Here is a 17,958-nt window from a genome sequence, read left to right as displayed (position 1 = left end):
TGTCGATTATCTCCAATAATCAAAGGTTATTGCGGATTATCTCCAACTATCAAATGTTATCACCAATTATCTCCAATTATCAAAGATTATCGTCGATTACCTCCGATTGTCAAAGATGGTTCCAATCGATTCTCTTCCAAGGTCACCACAATAGAGGAATGTAGGAGCATAGACGACATGAAAATAGAAGAACTGTTAGGTTCCCTACAAACGTATGGACTACATTGCAAAACTCCTACAAAATCCAAAAACACAGTCCTAAAAGCCTCATAGAAAAGACATGAATTTGAGGATGTTAGTGATGATAACGAAGATGATAAAGATATGGCCTTATTGGCCAAAAGGTTTAGGATGTTTTTTTAATAAGAACCAAGGAAAAACCTTCTACAAAAAGGATAAGAATAATGACCCGAAACACCAAATAGGTAAATTTAGTCACCCAAACAGTCAAAAGATCCCAAATATCACAATTGTGGAGGGTATGGTCGTCTTTCTTCTGAATGCCCCACCAAAAACAAATTAAAAGGGAAGAGAATGGTTGCCACATGGGATGACTTTGAGGATTCAAACTCAGACTCATATGAATCTCAGATTGATGGAGACCAATTCTCCTTGAAAATAATCATAGCCTCCACCCACCCCAGACATTACTAGATCAAGGGACATTGGGAACAAAGATAAACATATGGAAGAAAACTCTAACTCTAAAGAAGAAAAATAAGAAGTTAGAACTGCCGGTCTACAAGAAGCCTACGACCAACTTTACACCTAAAGCTTAAAAGTTCTTTAAAAGCTTAATGAAGCTAAGGCCGAAAATAAGCAATTGAGCATGAAATTTGAAGAAACCAAGGTAAAAAATGAACAATTAGCTGATGAGATTAATGAATACATAAGAGACAATGCCAACTATGCCATGGAAAATGCCTCATATGAGAGAGACTTGGTTGACTTAATAAAGAAGAATGAAGACCTAGAAACAAAACTTAGCAAAATGAAAACAATCAACCAAGGTCTGAAATTAGAGTTAGTCAAATTCGAATCTCATGCCAACATAAGTCACGGGTTTACCCACATAAGTCATAGGTTTACCCACATAAGTCACGGGTTTACCCAAAGTGAGGAAAAACTAAAAAGATTTCTAGGAATAGGTAAGAGTTCAAGGGATAGGAGAGGGTTGGGATATGAAAGTAACAAAACAAGTCCGATTCATGTTCTCCCTGTGATTGGAAAATCAGTGACTTCAGGTAGTAAACCACAATCATTTCTATTCTATTATGCATGTGGTGACATGGGACATCTGAAATTCGAATGTCTAGCATTTAGACACTCCCAAACCACCCCAAGTATGATCTTTATAGGTAAATATATACCAATTGGGAAAATGCTGCAAACTATGAGAAGTCCACCTAGAAAGCCACCACAAAAGGAAAATAAGAGGAGGAAGTATCCCACTCCTCCTAGAATGGATAGGAAAAATGAAAGAACTGTTTATGCAAGTTGCTCAACTAAATAAAAAAACAAAGGAAACGATGATTCAAGTAAATCGTGGCAATGAATAGTCAGCTACAAAAATCCATTATCCTAAGAAAAACTCACATTTGAGAGATGAGTCCAAGAAAGACACACACACACACACACACACACACTCTCTCTCTCTCTCTCTCTCTCTCTCTCTCTCTCTCTCTCTCAAAAACCCAATACTGGCCCAAAGAAAGTTGTCTCCAAATGGGTTGTCAAAGACAAAGCAAACTACCTAGTAATACATACCGCTCTTAAAGTTGGCAATACTGTTAGATGGTATCTAGACAGCGGATGCTTGAGACACATGATGGCTGACCGGACCCACTTCTGCCATTATACCGATTTTGATGGTGGGTCAGTCACTTTTGGAGATAGGAGCACTGCTAGGGTGAGGAAAAATTGTTGGGCTAGAATTGCCCAAAAATGAGAATGTTCTCTGTGTGGAGGGATTGAAACATTACCTCTTAAGCATATCGCAAATTTGTGACAAATAATATTTAGTTAGGTTCTCCAAAGAAATGTGCGAGATCTCTAATTCAATAGGTAAACTAGTTATGAGAGGTCTTCACACTAGTGATAATTGTTATGTCATTGAAAGCAGTGGAGGATCTATATCTCCAATCATATGCCACATGGCTAGAGATAATGAGTCTGAACTTTGGCACCAAAGACTCAGCCATGTCCACTACAGAAATTTGTCTTGCCTAAGCTCTAAGAATCTGGTAAGATGGCTTCCTTAGATTGGGAAAAAGGCCAGAATTGTCTATGGCAATTGCCAAAAAGGAAAATATATTAAAGTCTCTCATAAAAAGACAATCTCTGTGGCTACTTCTAAGCCCCTTGAGCTCTTACACATGGACCTTGTCGGTCCTACCAGAGTTCGGAGTCAGGGTGAAAAAAAGATACTTTCTGATTGTAGTGGATGATTACTCCAGGTTCACTTGGGTCGCCTTCTTAAGCAAATACTTTTAATGAATTTAAAAAACTTTTAAAGTGACTCCAGAATGAAGAAAGGATATATGATAGAAAGGATTGAGAGTGATCATTGCGGAAATTTTGAGAATGACTGATTCTATATATTTTGTGATGAATTTAGAATTTTGCATGAATTCTCCACACCCAAAACCCCTCAGCAAAATGGAGTTGCTGAAAGAAAAAATAGGGTGCTACAAGAAATGTCCTCGGTAAAATAGTATTTAACTTTAGATCCAAAATCGCTTCGTATGTAGAAATCATATTTAATTAGATTGATTAAACGCTTAAATGAACGAGAAACTAATTCTTATGAGAGGATAAATATGTAATATTTAGGCATTATCATCTCTATAGTCATTGCAAAGATAGAGAGATAACAGAAAAGCAAAGATATACAAGTAATGCAAGAAGAAATGAAGGTTAAATATCCACGTAAGTTAGATTGAATAACAATGGCTGAATACCAGTCGATCATGGTTTGAATTTTAGAAGGATCGCCAATAGTTATAGCCAAAGTACGTGCGAAAGAAGGAAAATGTGGAGGATTAGGCTGATAAGATGTTAAAAAGTGGTCGAAGGGAAGGTTGTAATCATTCAACCTCTCCATTTCTAGCCATTCATGGATTAACCAATCAGGGAGTGACACGTTTTGTTGTACAAAGAAGGAATAGCATGTGGAAAGATCTCCAGAGATATTTGAAGCATTTTTTACGGAGGCATAGTTGGGGCTGAGCTGGATATTACATGTCATTTGATGATATGGCGCGCGAGAAGCCTAAAAGACAAAAGGCGGTTGACAGAAGAAGAATGGTTAGAAGAAGATCGACATGACAATGATTCAGCTGCCGTAATAGTTGAAGTAAAGAAATAAAAGTAAGTAGAATATTTGAGTAGCAAAGAAGTCTATAAATAGAAGGGGATATCAACAAAGAGAAGAGTTTTGTACCAATCAAACAAACTAATCAAAGTATCTTTCAATTATTTTGCAAGTTATCTTTCTTTATCATAGCTTAGCTCTTTCTTAAGTGTAGTCGTAATCAATTAACTGTAATGTCATTCTAGGCTCATATGCTATACAAGTAGTTCTTTATTTAGAAAGGCTTATTGTAGTTGTGACTCGACTGATTGTGAGTATTTTCTCTTTGTTGGACAACAGTTATATGCTAAAAAAGTCATTTCATACTGAAGACAAAGTAAAAACTATTTTCAGAGGATGTACCCGCCTTCTTATGAATATTCCCGTATTACTCTATAAAATAATTAGCAAGTGGCTGAATAGCCGACTGATCTACAGATATCTCAGTCATGTACAGTCGCTGTTGCTGTATCGTATTTACCTATATTGGTGATAGGGTTCAAGTTATTCGGTATAATTGATTAGGACATGCCCGCACGCACCACATGTGATAAGAACATCCAAGCCGAAAAACAACCGTGATCAGCGCAAGTGGAGTTACATGCTATACTATTCAGGTAAAAGGCCCGTAATTTCGTAGATTATAAGAATGCTCCTGGCGAGTAGGATTAAATCAGAACGGTTGCCGCGCGATTGGGCTCTCATTTCTTATCTTAAAGAAGAAAAAGGCGGGCTCCATCTAGATCGTTGCAACTTTCCAACGCTTCATATCCCACCGGCCTCTATCTTTCAGGCGTAGACCACGAGCAGATAAGGCTCTCTCTCTCTCAACAGCTCCCCATCTTCTCTTCCACTTCCTTCACATGGTCTCTCTTCTCTCTAACTCCACGGCATTCTGCCTCTCAAAATCCCCTCTTTTACCACTCCTCCAACATGTCCCGCGATCCACCCCCAGATTCCCTTCTCCGCGGTTCCACCCACCCTCTTCTATAAATGCCTCTGCCATGGACTTCTCCTCCAATTCCCAACCTCAGCAGCAGCCGCTCAGGACCCTATTTCCTGGTGGATTCAAGCGGCCCGAAATCAAGGTCCCGACTCTCGTGCTTCAGCTGGACTGCGAAGAGGTCCTCAGGAGGGATGATGTACTGGATTCCATCAATGTTGCTATCTCCAAGTGGGCTGGGATCGTCGTGCTCGGCTGCAGGGAGGAAAGCGGCGGTGGACAGTTATATGAGGCGGCATGTGTGTTGAAGTCCGTGATCAGGGACCGGGCATACCTTCTTGTTGTGGAGCGCGTTGATATTGCTGCTGCAGTTGGTGCCAGTGGCGTCGTTCTCTCGGATAAAGGTTGTTGTTTCTAGTTTCTATCTCCTATTGGGGCAATTTGGTCATACTCATTTTTCTTTTTTACTGGTTTTAATTATCTCTGTAAGGGGTTGTTTGGATGCCTGTAAATGGTTTAAGTTGTAAATGGTTTACAGGTGTAAATCATTTAGTGCCTACACTGTTTGGCTTTAAGCTGTAGGGGCCTGTTAGGATGCATGTAAGTTCTTTAAGTTGTGACTTACAGGTAGGTCAGTTACAGGTGAAAGTCACTTATAGGTCATTCTGTTTGGATGTAAGCCATAAGTCACTTATGGTAAGTTGGTTTTTGTGTTTGGATAACTTGTAAGTTACTTACAGGTAAGAAGCTATATGTGCACGCCGATCAGAGTTTAAAGTGGGGAATCATTCCAAAATGTTATTAGCACATAAGAAAGTTTAGCATAAAATATGTCATTTTATTAGGCCCATCTAGATAAATATTTAAGCCAATTCTTAGGCTAAACCAATCATTAAGTTAGCCATAAAAAGTGAGCCAACAGATTCAAAATACCTATAACGTGGAGCAATAACTCAAAATAAGCATTAGAAGGAAACTATAAGAAAATTTTAATTGGGCTCATTGAGAAATCTTTTTGTTGCAGTTAGATGATTTGGTTCTTTGCTAGATTTTCAACAAGAAAAACAACTATGAGAAAATAGTGCAATAAATTAAAGAAACATCCCACAAAGAGACTAGGAATTCTTTTGAGGCCATTAAAGACATTGGATCAGCCGGTACTCCAAATTCAGATGTGTAGATTGGTATAGATATTGAAAAAGAGAAGAGAAGAGAGAAGAGAAGAAAAGATGAAGGAAGAAATGAATAAGTTATGGTTTCACGTCCTCACCCCCTTTTCTCTTTTATTAAAGTAATAAAAAACAAATATGAAAAAATATCCCTGTACAATAAACTTTATGTCTAGTATATCCCAAGATTAAAAACACAAAGGGGCCTGTGGACCATGGCCCATACCAAAATCAAGAGGGCCACGGGCCCATACCCAACCGTTAACACTCCCCTTCAAGCTGGAGCATAGATGTCTTACATGTCCATCTTGGAAATGAGTTTGTTGAACTAGGATTTTCCAAGAGCCTTGGTGATAAAATTTGTGATTTTATTATGTGATCAAATATAAGGTGTGTGGATCTATCTCTGAGATATATTGTCTCGAATGAAATGACAATCAACTTCTATATGCTTCGTTCTCTTATGAAAAACAAGGTTATTGGCAATATTTATCGCAACTTGGTTGTCACAATGTAAAGACATCGGAATATGAACTTTGAAACTCAATTCTTCGACAAGAGTTTTTTTTTTTTTTTCAAAAGCAACGGGATGATATGTATAATAAAAAGGGGAGAGAATACAGAAAACAGAAAGGAAAAGCAAATCTGCTGAGGTAGCAGACAGCCACTAACAGCCTAAAAAACAAAGATCACAATCATTCAACCCCTTTACATTAACCGCCCATTCAAACAACAACCTTTTGGCCCCGGAACCGACTGCGTTTGCAGAAGAGGAGTTGTCATTGAAGCATTTATCATTTCTCTCTACCCATACGGACCACCAGATTGCTAATATGGCCATTCTCCAAATAAACGTTCTAATTTTTCCTAATTTGAACCCTTTCCATGTCGATAGGAGGTTGAGGGCCGAATTTGGAATGCACTAGCTAATCTTGAAACGTTGGCAGAAGTCGGCCCAGATTTGGGCAATAAAGGGACAGTGCACCAGAAGATGGTTCACTGATTCTGCTTCTTTCGTATAGCATAAGTAGACGTTGACGATCTGCATTCCCCTCTTTTTGACGTTGTCTATTGTTAAAATTCTATTACGACCCACCAACCAGCCGAAACATATGAATTTTGGGGGAGCAGGGTACCTCCAGATGAAGGGGGAAGCAGGGACAGACTGATGCGATTTTGGCATGATGTGGGAATAGAAGGACGTGACCGTGAATGAGCTAGTTTTGTCTAGCCTCCAGATAAGTTTGTCGAACGAGGATTGGAGCGGCGTAGCTTTGGAAATGCAATCGAGAAGTTCCATGTATTCAGATAGCTCCCAGTCGTGGAGGTTTCTTGAACATCTCACATCCTAAACTGTTTGGGCAGCTGAAATTGAGAAGTAGTCAGATATGAAAATGTTTTTGACTGGGGTGAGTCGGAAGATGCTTGGAAAGTGGGTTTGCAGCAATTCTTCACCCACCCATAGATCTTCCCAAAAACGGATGACAGATCCGTTGCCGAGCTCAAAACTTATATTCTAGATGACTCCCTACTTCGACCAAAGAATCCCTTTACATAAGTAGGAGGCCCTATAGGAAGAAGAATCTTTGGTCCACCAACCACCTGGGGAGGAGCCATGTTTACCTTTGATTATCGAGGTCCAAATGGCGTCGCCTTCAGCACCTAATCTCTAGGTCCACTTACCGAGAAGGGCTTGATTCATAATTTTCAGGTTTTTACATTTGCACACCTTCCATGAAGAGCTTGCAGACTTCTTTCCACTCAAGAAGATGGATCTTCCTCTGATTTTCCTTCTCGTACCACAGAGAGTCTCTTTTAAGGTTATCGATGGACTGAACACAGAAGCAGGGCATCTAAATAGGGACATGAAGTACAAAGGAAGATTGGAGAGGGCTGCCTTGATAAGAGTTAGCTGGCCTCCCAAGGATAAGTAGCGACATTTCCATCTTGCCAGGTATTTCTGGAACTTGCAGATAATCTTGTCCCACAGCGATTTAGGGGGAGGGCCTATGGAAAGAGGAAGACCTACAAACGAAGTGGGAAAAGAATCTGCTAGGCATCCAAGGGTACCGGCAAAGCTGTGGAGATCCTCTGTTTGCACGTTCACACCGAACAATTTCGACTTCGCCATATTTATTCTCAGCCCAGAAACTGCCTCGAAACATCGAAGGGCCGTGTGAAGATTTTCAATGTAGATCGCAGCTGCTTCGGAGAAGATGAGTGTATCATCGGTAAACTGAATGTGGGTAATGGGAGGAGACAACGCTGGCATAGATATTCCTCTTAGGATGCCTTCATCTTGACCTTTAGACAACATTTTGGAAAGGGCCTCTCCTATAATGAGAAAAAGGAGAGGGGATAGAGGATCCCCTTGGCGCAGCCCTCTCAAGCTCTTGAAGAAGCCCTTGGGAGAGCCGTTAAGAAGGATTGAAAAGTGAGCCGAGCCAATACAGGCTTCGATCCACCTTCTCCACTTGACCCCGAAGCCCATACGAGTGAGCATATAATGGAGAAAGTCCCAGTCGACGTGATCGTATGCCTTGTTGATGTCCAGTTTGCAGAAGATACCCTTAAGACTTGACTTCTGGCAGGAGTGGAGGACTTCGTTAGCGATCAGGGCATAGTCGATGATCTGTCTGCCCCTGATGAAGGCATTCTGGTTGGGTGAGGTTAACTTCCCGATGACTTCTGATAGACGAGTGGTGAGGACTTTGGCCAGGATTTTGTACGGACTCCCAATAAGGCTTATTGGTCTGAAGTCCAAAAAGGAGCTTGCACTGGCTACCTTGGGGATGAGGGTAATGAATGATGCTCGGAGACCTTTCGATAGTCTGCCTCTGCTGTGAAATTCATGGATGAAGAGTAATACATCCTGATGGACGACATCCCAGAAATGTTGGAAGAAGATGATTGGGAATCCGTCTGGCCCAGGGGATTTGTCTCCTCCCAGAGAGTCTACTGCCGCCTTGACCTCTTCTTCTGTGAATTGGGATTTGAGGAGCTCAGCTTCAATGGTTTCCAGTCTGTTGAAGTGGACTAAGTCAAGCCGCGGTCTGGCCCGGGTTTTAGAAGAAAGAAGGGCTTTGAAGTGATTGATGGATAGGTCCGCTATTACCTGTTTATCTTCGATGCAGGCTCCATTATCAGTGATACTGAAGATAACCTTGGATCGGGAATGCATGTTGGTAATACTGTGAAAGTATTTAGTGTTTTTGTCACCCTCGGCTATCCATTTGGCTCTTGATTTTAGCTTCCAGGTAGCTTCATCTTCCAATGCCCTGGCTGATAGGGATTGAATAATTTGGATTCGCCTGCCCAAGATATTTGTCGAAATTGGATTGCCTTCAGTCTCTGAATCAATACATTGGAGTTCCAAAAGGAGGGATTCCGATTCTGTCTCTCTCTTACGGAACTCATCCTGTAACCACTCCTTTAATTTAAGTTTGAGCTGTCTCTCTCTTCGAGAAGAGATTTTAACCACATAAGTTCACAAGTTGTATCTGCCATTAACTTATATTAAGATTCAACGCTTGATCTGACAACCACATTTTGTTTCTTACTCTTCCAAGTAGCCACATTAGCGCTTAGGAAGGTACAATAACCTATAGTTGACCTTTTATGATTATCATGTCTTGACCACCTGCATAATGCCATAATTGCATTTGAATAACCAGCTACCAGAACATGACCATGAGCTCGATATAGAATACCATTCCTAAGGGAACATTTTAAATACCTGAGGATCCTCATAAATGCTGCTAGGTGTGGTGTCCTCGGACTTTGCATGAACTGACTTATCATACTAATTGAAAAGGCAATATCAAGCGTGGTGATGGTCAAATAGATGAGTTTGCTAACAAGTCTCCTGTACATTCCAGGGTCTTCTAACAAATTAATACATAAGGGGGACCCACCGTCACGACTTCATTGAATCAAATTGGAGCCTGATTCAAAAGCAAGAAAAAAAGAAGCTTGTAACCCTACTGACCGTAGAGAGAGAGAGAGAGAGAGAGAGAGAGAGAGAGAGAGAGAGAGAGAGAGAGATTGGAGCCAGGCTCGGCCAGGTAAACAACCCAAAACTTCAGCCTTTTCTTTTTTTTCTTTTTCCGTTTTCTTCTTCTCCAACCCCCTGTAATTTCTTGGAAGATTTGCCTGTAAGTGACTTACAAGTGAATTTCACCCCCCAAACACTGCCTGTAAGTGACTTCCCTGTAAGTCACTTACATTTTACCAAACTTACAAGCATTGAAACATGCCCTGAATGATTTACAGGTAAATGATTGTCTGTGTTTGGATAGCTGTAAATTGTTAAAGTTCTATAAATGGGGAGCCAATCTTTCCATGTATAGCCATTAGGATATCTAGTGATTTATTATTATGTAGTTCTTTGATTAGTGATTATCCTTAGGATGTTTAAGATATTTTGGTGATGTGCCTAACATGAGAGTCAAGTTTACGAAGAACGTTCTGCCCATGGTGTACTGTAAAGGCCGTTACGTAAAGGTAACGGTGGCAGCCGTTACACATTACGGGGTCATAACAACCGTTGTGAAAAAAATGACCTGCAATTGCCGTTAATGGCCTGTTTCACACCCTGTAAAGGCTGTAACAACCCTGTAATGGTTTGTTACCAACGTAAATAAATGTTTTTCGGATGTTTTTTCAATGTTACAGGGCATATACATGTTTTTTGGCTTTTTTCTTTTTTTTATTTTTTATAAAAAGAAACCGTAACGGCTGTCATGGTGGCCATAATAGCCGTTACGACTCGTATCATAAAGGTGACGGTAGTGGCCGTTATGGCTACCGTTACCGTTATGGAATACCTTGGACTTCTGCTGATGCAGACATCAGTGGTGCATCATTTAGAGTGTATTAGAGGAGGAGACGTCACCGACAGAGCACTAGAGTGGAGGAGTTGATGTGGATGGACGTCGGGTCCATTGGACCCATTTTTTGACACGCTACGAGTGTAGGAGAAACATGACCGCCCATGGGGCGGATTTCACACCCTATCCCGCGGGTGTTTTAGTTTTTAGGCATTTTTTGTTATTTTCTTTGTTTTCAGAGGCTTTAGTGCACTTTTTTATTTTTTGTCTTTTTGTTATTTTTCTTGTTTTCAGGGGCTTTAGTACACTTTTACTTTTTCCATCGCTTATATATACATTGTGAGAAACCTTATTTTATTATTATTGAATGTATAGAAATTCGTATCTCTTCATCCTCTCTTATCAAGAAATTAGGGTTTCAGGATTAGCCCTTGGGTGTTGAGCATTCCACTCTGGTTTCAGGTTTCATTCTTCCCAGATCTTCGTGGTGCAGGAAAATGTAAGAAATCCACCTTCTTTTCTTTTGATGACAAAGGACCCGTAATTTCTTCATCCGAATCCTCCCTTTTTCATCCATTTCGTTCTTCTGGACATTCCCTTTTGATTTAAACAAAAAAGAGGGATGACTGGTCAGTAGAATCAGATCCTAACTTGACTGTGGATTGACTTATGCTAGATATTGGATATCGTCATATCCCTAGGTCCTCCCCATTTTACTGTTCATGTGGTTTTATACTAAGGGGCATAATCCTGACGGAATGATCTCATGTTTGTGTTATGATTTGCCTAATCCCTTTGATTAAAAAACAGTTGGTTGATTAATTTATTTACTTGAATCTCATCATCCATATGATACATGCATCTAGGGTTAGGCCATCACATGTCGCTACATCATTTGCCATCCATGGTTAAAATGAAACCCATTTCACTCGAAAGATACCTATTAAAAAAACACCAAAACTTCTCACTTCCTGTTTCTTGAACTCATTTCATACATTTGGGCAAGTACTAAGATGTTTCCTTCATTCATTTTTACATCATTTTCTAAATTTGTTTGTCTGGTTACTGTGGTTCCGACAACTGTATGTAATTTCAATTTCTGTAGGAACCTGAATTTAAGTCTAGGAATTGATCAATATAGAAAATCTTTTCACTAGTTAAACTTGAGCATGGTTGCTATGATGTTATTCTTTTCTTTTTAGAGGCATAATGGGTTTCTCCTTGAACTGTTTATGTTGAACAACTCACAAGCCCAGAAACAGCTCTACGCTTATTTGTGTTAATAAAATGGTTAACAGGAAAATTTTCCAACGCAATGGTAACATCTCTCTCTTTTAATGCAGGTCTTCCTACCATTGTTGCAAGAAATATGATGATGGAGTCCAAATCTGACTCTGTTATTCTCCCTTTAGTAGCAAGAATTGTGCAGACTGCAAACTCTGCTCTTAATGCATCTAGTTCCGAAGGTGCTGATTTTCTAATATTAGGTATTGATCGAGAAAAGCATGCTGAGGCATTGGTGAGCTCTGTATGTCAGCACGTAAAGGTACCAGTCTTCACCATGACTGACTTGATAGAAGAGGGCGTGCCTTCCGCTCTGGCATCAAAATTGCTCCAATCAGGTGCAAGTGGGATGGTTGTATGCTTGAAAGATATAAAGCTGTTAACTGATGATATTCTGAGCAAGATGTTTTCTATTGTATATGCCATGAATAGAAGAACACAAGATGAGTTTCAAAGCTCCAATGAAAGTGGCATAATGGATGTGGAGAGAGGACTTAATGGGAAAAGGGGGATGGCCGGATTTACGCAAGTTGAGGATAAAGAAAAACAATTCATAGAAGCCGAAAGGCTGGTTTTACGTGAAGCAATTTCTGTTATCTGTAAAGCTGCACCACAGGTGGATGATTTTCTAATTTTTAACATTAGGGAGTTGAAGATTCCATTAAGATAATATTTATTATTTGTAGTGGACAGTGAATATGCAAGTATTTGTGGTGACTGGCAGATGGAGGAAGTATCACTTCTTGTGGATGCAGTTTCCCGACTCGATGACCCTTTTTTGCTGGTTATAGTGGTAATTGTGTGTTGAACTTCAGCCAACTCTGGTTACGGGGATTATACATTGGTATTAGCTCTAAATTTCAAATTTGTTCTTTTGCAGATTGTATTATAAATTTTGTGCCGCGTGCTAAAGATTTTTGTTATTTGTTTGTTCTAATTGTTCTCACATCATGCAAAACACATATCATCAGTGTAAAATGCTACTTCCTGCCTGCACGGCTGCACCTACTAAATCTATGTACCACTAGTAATGTTTTATTTATTTATTTATTTTTTTTTAACGTATCTTGGCTGTCACAATTATTTCATTTACATATCAAGTGTTCCTTTTGGCTTTATTATAGTCTGCCTTGTTTTACTTATGAGGTGGCAAATGTTCTGGTTTACTTCTTGTACTCTATTTTGTATGTATGTGTGTATGAGGGTGTGCTCATGTATAGGGGAATGAGCATATTGAGTTTACTCCATGTGGAGTTGAGTTGTGTTTAGGGCCCAATGTGATGTGTGTTTGCCATCAATTGAGTTGTGTTTGGGGCCACTCTTATCTCTATATGGCGTCCAAACCATCATCAACTCTGCCCCACAATGAAGATTAGACACTCAAAAAGTCAAGACCGATCCAATCATATGCAGGACATCCACTCCAATCGTCACGTCCATCCTCCCATATTGGACTTGAAGCCCAAAAATTAGGCTGATCCAAACTTACGCTGGCTACACCATAGGGAACAGTTGGGATGGGGATGCTCACCATTAAAAAACCTTCCAGATTGCGCGTGGGGCACACTGTAGCGCGTACATGCCATCCCATCCATTCATGAAACACACCCCACCGTGATGATGGGACACCCCAAAAATCAGGCCATTGCAAAATTGAGGTTGGCCACACTAGATGAATTTAGAGGTTTTAGCCATAATTGTACATTGTTACCTATGGCGTGGCCCACCTGCATTTTGGATCGACCTGACTTTTGGTCTCTAGGGTGGACATAAGGGGGCGCACATGATGTAGAGTGGATGTTATGCACACATCACGGTCACAGCTCGGCACTATTGTATGTTATGGTAGTGTAGTGTCGACCCTATAGTATATTTCTCATATGTTTATGTATCTATGTATATGGAAAGCATGAAAATCTAATTATATTGAGTTGAATAAAATGATGAAGAGGTAATCAAAGGACGTATTCTCCTCTAGGCTAGAGCCTTGCATTTATAATGGGGTATGGAAGCACAAGTGTTGTACAACTACTACTAACTACTACTACAATACATTAGCTGTCACCACTACACTATACAATGTTCCCCAATATGGTAAAACTCACACCTTCACGAGCATTATCTCCGATGCTCCCCATCAAGCTGGCAGCTTTCTTAGAGAAGTGCATAATTTATTCCTACGAGCACATTTGTAAATATGTCAACCATTTGATTGTCAGTGGGGTGATAAGAGGTCATGATCTCCTTGACTTGCAATCTTCTTGCTTATAGAATGGCAATCTATCTCAATGTGTTTCGTTCTTTCATGTTGGATAGGATTGGAAACATATAAATGGCAATGTAGTTATCACAGAAAAGGGCCATGGTGGTGATAGGAGAGACCAATCTCTTATGAGAAGGGTCTCAAGGCCCTCAACATTATAATCTCAAATGCTGCTTGGGCATATATCCATACCGATCTTCAACACTAGAGGGTGTGACCATAGTTTGTCTCTCATCCAAGTAACAGGACCGCAGTAACATGATTTAGAATGCCCATCTGTAACTGATCTGGCCTAATTTGCATCATCATAAGCTGACATATGAGGATGGCTATGGTTGGAGAATGCAAGTTCATGTCTTGTAGATGACCTCGTGTACCTAAGAACATGATGAAAGATATTTGATTGTGGGGCTCCTGGTGCATGCATAAATTGGCAGACAATTCTAATGGCATAGGCTGTATTTGACCTTATGGTAGGAGATAAATTAATTTATTATATGATCTAGGATCATTGCAGAGATCACCTTATTTAGCATGCCAATGTTGATTTTGTTCCATACAAGTCTCGATAGATGTACACCAAGTTTTACCTGTCTCCTTAAGCAAGTCAAAGGCATACATGCAGTGAGAGATGTAGATACCACAATAAGACTGAGCTACTTCTATGTGAAATAAATACTGCATGGGCATGATATCTTTAATACCAAACTCCTGAGGCCTGACATAAATGTTGTTTGATGGTGGATATGGAATTAGCATTAAATTGCCAATGATGACCATGTCATCAATATATATACCAAAATACGAAAAGAACTATAACACTGACTTCACCCCAACTAACAAAATTGTATGATCATGATGGAAATATGTAGAATAGTAAGACTAAAGTCATTAGACTGTGTTTGTTTGTTTTCTTCTTCTTCTTCTTCTTCTTCTTCTTCTGTAAATAGCTTTCTGTAAAAAAAACAAAAAAAAAAGCTAACTAAACATTGCTCCCCTGAAGTTGAAACCATGCGGAAGGTCCGTATAAACTTCCTCTGTCAGGTCTTCATGGAGAAATGTATTCTTAACATCAAGCTGAAGCAAAGGTTAGGATCGATTTGCTGCAAGGAAGAGAAGCACCTAAATAGAGTTCAATATCGCAATTGGAGTGAATTTTTAAGTGCAATCACTCCCACACATTTGGGTAACTTCTTTTGCAATGAATCTGGCCTAGTACTGTTTGATCCAACCATCTGCCTTATTAATGTAGGAGCATTTTCACACCGGGCTCGAGTGGGGTAACCTGTGGGATGTAGGGACACACTTGGGGTGGGTGACCTGTGTGAGGTGGGCCCCACCCATTTGAGATGGTACCCACGTGATGTGGGGCCCATGAACGGGGTTTGGCCGAGGTCCTAACCCATGAGATATGGGGCTTGGGCTATGAGATAAAGGGATTAATTCGCCATGTTCTATCAGTTCAAGCTTTTAGAGCAAGTGACTAATTGTTCTGCGTCAAATTGGTATCAGAGCGGGAGGTCTCGTGTTCAAGATTCCTCACCGGGGGTGATTAATGCAGGGGCATTTTCATACCGGGCTCAAGTGGGGTAGCCCGTGGGATGCGGGGACACACTTGAGATGGGCGGCCCATGTGAGGTGGGTGGCTCGTGTGAGGCGGTACCCAGGCGGTACCCATGTGATGCGGGGCCCACAAGGGGGGTTCGGCCGAGGTCCTAACCCATGGAATGTGGGGTCTGAGCTATGAGATAAATGGATTAATTTGCTATGCTGTATCAGTTTGAGCTTTTAGAGCAAGTGGCTAATTGTTTTGCGTCACTTATGCTTCATAGGATAGGCCTACTTACATTTTACAACGCATTTCCATTTTGGTATGTTGAGAGATCCCAAGTCTTATTCTTTTCTTGAGCTTGCATCTCATCAACGATAGCCTGCTTCCACATAGGATGCCTAGGAGCTTCAGAAACATTTTTAGGGTCAAATGGGAAAGCTTTATGAGAAGATATAGGCTAAAATGAAACCAACTTTCCAATGTGTTTAATACAAAATCAGTGACGAGTGTGTCGAGCAATAGATCTAGGTCATCAACGTGAGTTGTGAGAATATATACCTAATAACAAACGCACAATTTGTGGTACAGTGCCAAGCGGCTCATCGTTCTCTTTTCTTCTGCCAAGTTTAAGTTTTTTTAGCATCTTGGATATTCCTTGACTTTCTTGAGATGTATTTTGATAGGTAACCTATACTTGAACCTGAGATGTTATGTTGGAACACAGTCTGTCTACCATTGAGCAATGGGAAAGTTTGGCATGTTTTCAAAGAATGTAACATAGATGGAGAGAGTTTTTGCGTTAGATCATAAAATCAAAGTTGTGCAAAGGAGTATGTAACAAACACATGTTTAATTTCCCATATCATCAAGTTTTTGACCGTGCAGAATCAAGTCATGAACAGAGCACAGTCCAAAACACACGAGGAAACAAAGGAAATAGAGATGTGTAGTGAAGAATCTGAAATGGAGATTTTCCATTCGAAACCTGTGAGGGAATATGATTTGTGAGATAACTAAATAGACTGATTAACGTTTTTTAGGTACATGCATTCCACAAAGTAGAGAGCAGTTGAGAAGATGACTATTCTTCCATTCAAGCACACTGTTTTTGTTTTGTTTTTTGTTTTTAATTTTTATTTTTGTTTTTGTTTTTTTGTTTTTATTTATTATTATTATTTTTTGTTTGTTTTTTTTTTTTGGGGTGGGGGTAGGGTATGGGCATTAAAACTGTGATGTCGTGAAATCATTTAATTAGTGCTATGTTGACATATTTTGAACATTTGGTAAACTTCATTATTTTTGGATTCATGATCGAAGTTATGGCATAAGTTTGACGGGAGGCTGCTAACTTGATACAACCTATATCCAGGCTTGGGACCGGCAATGAGAACACAAAATTTGGGGTGGGGGTAGGGTATGGGCATTAAAACTGTGATGTCGTGAAATCATTTAATTAGTGCTATGTTGACATATTTTGAACATTTGGTAAACTTCATTATTTTTGGATTCATGATCGAAGTTATGGCATAAGTTTGACGGGAGGCTGCTAACTTGATACAACCTATATCCAGGCTTGGGACTGGCAATGAGAACACAAAACTATCACAGGCACAATGTAATGGACTATTACATAGGTTGATGGTCTGTGGTCTAACTGAAGGTCTGGTCCTTGATAGAGTGGAATGATAGAACAAGATTCATACAGCCAAGCCCAGCTAATTGGAATAAGGCTTAGATGATGATGATGTAAACTTCATTTGTACATTTCAATTTTATTCATACAAAACCAATTGGCCTAGGAACAATTATCTGTAAAAGAAACGAAGTATTGAAAATCCAATGTGCAGTAAAAGAGGATCCCAAACATTAGAATGCTGATTGCTTTTATTCATTCATGAAGATAAACAATTCTAATATGTTTAGAAAATTGACATTTCTCACACTTCAAATGATAATTATTGGAGATAAACTAGCAACTAAAGTTTGTAATGTTGTTAAAGCGTCTTGACCCAACTAAGAGTGCCATAACAAGGCAATATCTTCATTGCATGGTAGTAGGAGAGAAACTATCAATTCTTGGTTATTCAGTAGGTACAATGCAATCCATTTTCGCAGTCCAAACTGGAAGTCTTCTTTGTCACTATGGTGTGATTAGTGGTTTAAATAGCATACGTTATATAATGTAGTGTAGTGTAGCCATTGTGCTATATAGCGTATAAAGATAGCGTAAATCCAGTGTAGTGCATGCTATTCTGGGTGTAGCTTATGTAGCATATAGTGTATATAGTGTACACTGCTTGGTATACTTGATTTTTATCTTAAAAGCTTTAGTTTAGAGGGCAGGTTATGTTACTTTAGCACCAATTTTAAAATGGTGTTTACTCATCCTCCACACATGTGGCACTGATATACAACTATCCAGACCATCAAAATGTGGGTCCCATTTTGGATGGAGCATATCTGTAAAATCTAATTGATCAAGCAATCCCAACCATCTGTACAATTACGCCAAGTGTATGGTTGAAATGCCACAATCATTTTCTAAATGGTGTAAAACTAACATAGG

The 17,958-nt window shown here is 39.8% G+C and overlaps 1 protein-coding gene across 3 annotated transcripts in view; it reads left to right on the top strand.

Moving 5' to 3' along the window:
* Positions 1-4,025: 4,025 nt before the first annotated feature.
* Positions 4,026-17,958, top strand: part of LOC131230969 (probable transmembrane GTPase FZO-like, chloroplastic) — a 126,105-nt gene continuing 112,172 nt past the window's right edge. Inside the window, exons 1-3 of one of the 3 annotated variants that reach the window (XR_009164154.1) lie at positions 4,026-4,699; positions 11,637-12,193; positions 12,302-12,370. Coding sequence is in view for 2 of the 3 variants with exons in the window: in XM_058227002.1 (XP_058082985.1) it covers positions 4,216-4,699; positions 11,637-12,193; positions 12,302-12,370 (1,110 nt within the window). In the remaining variant the exon portion in view is untranslated. The remainder of the gene's footprint in view (positions 4,700-11,636; positions 12,194-12,301; positions 12,371-17,958) is intronic. The other 2 variants (XM_058227002.1, XM_058227003.1) reach the window with 2 other exon arrangements.

The sequence above is a fragment of the Magnolia sinica genome, chromosome 17 (assembly GCF_029962835.1).
Source record: "Magnolia sinica isolate HGM2019 chromosome 17, MsV1, whole genome shotgun sequence".
NCBI classification, from domain to species: Eukaryota; Viridiplantae; Streptophyta; class Magnoliopsida; order Magnoliales; family Magnoliaceae; genus Magnolia; species Magnolia sinica.
Note: the sequence above shows the minus strand (reverse complement) of the source record. Positions and strands in the feature narration are given on the sequence as shown.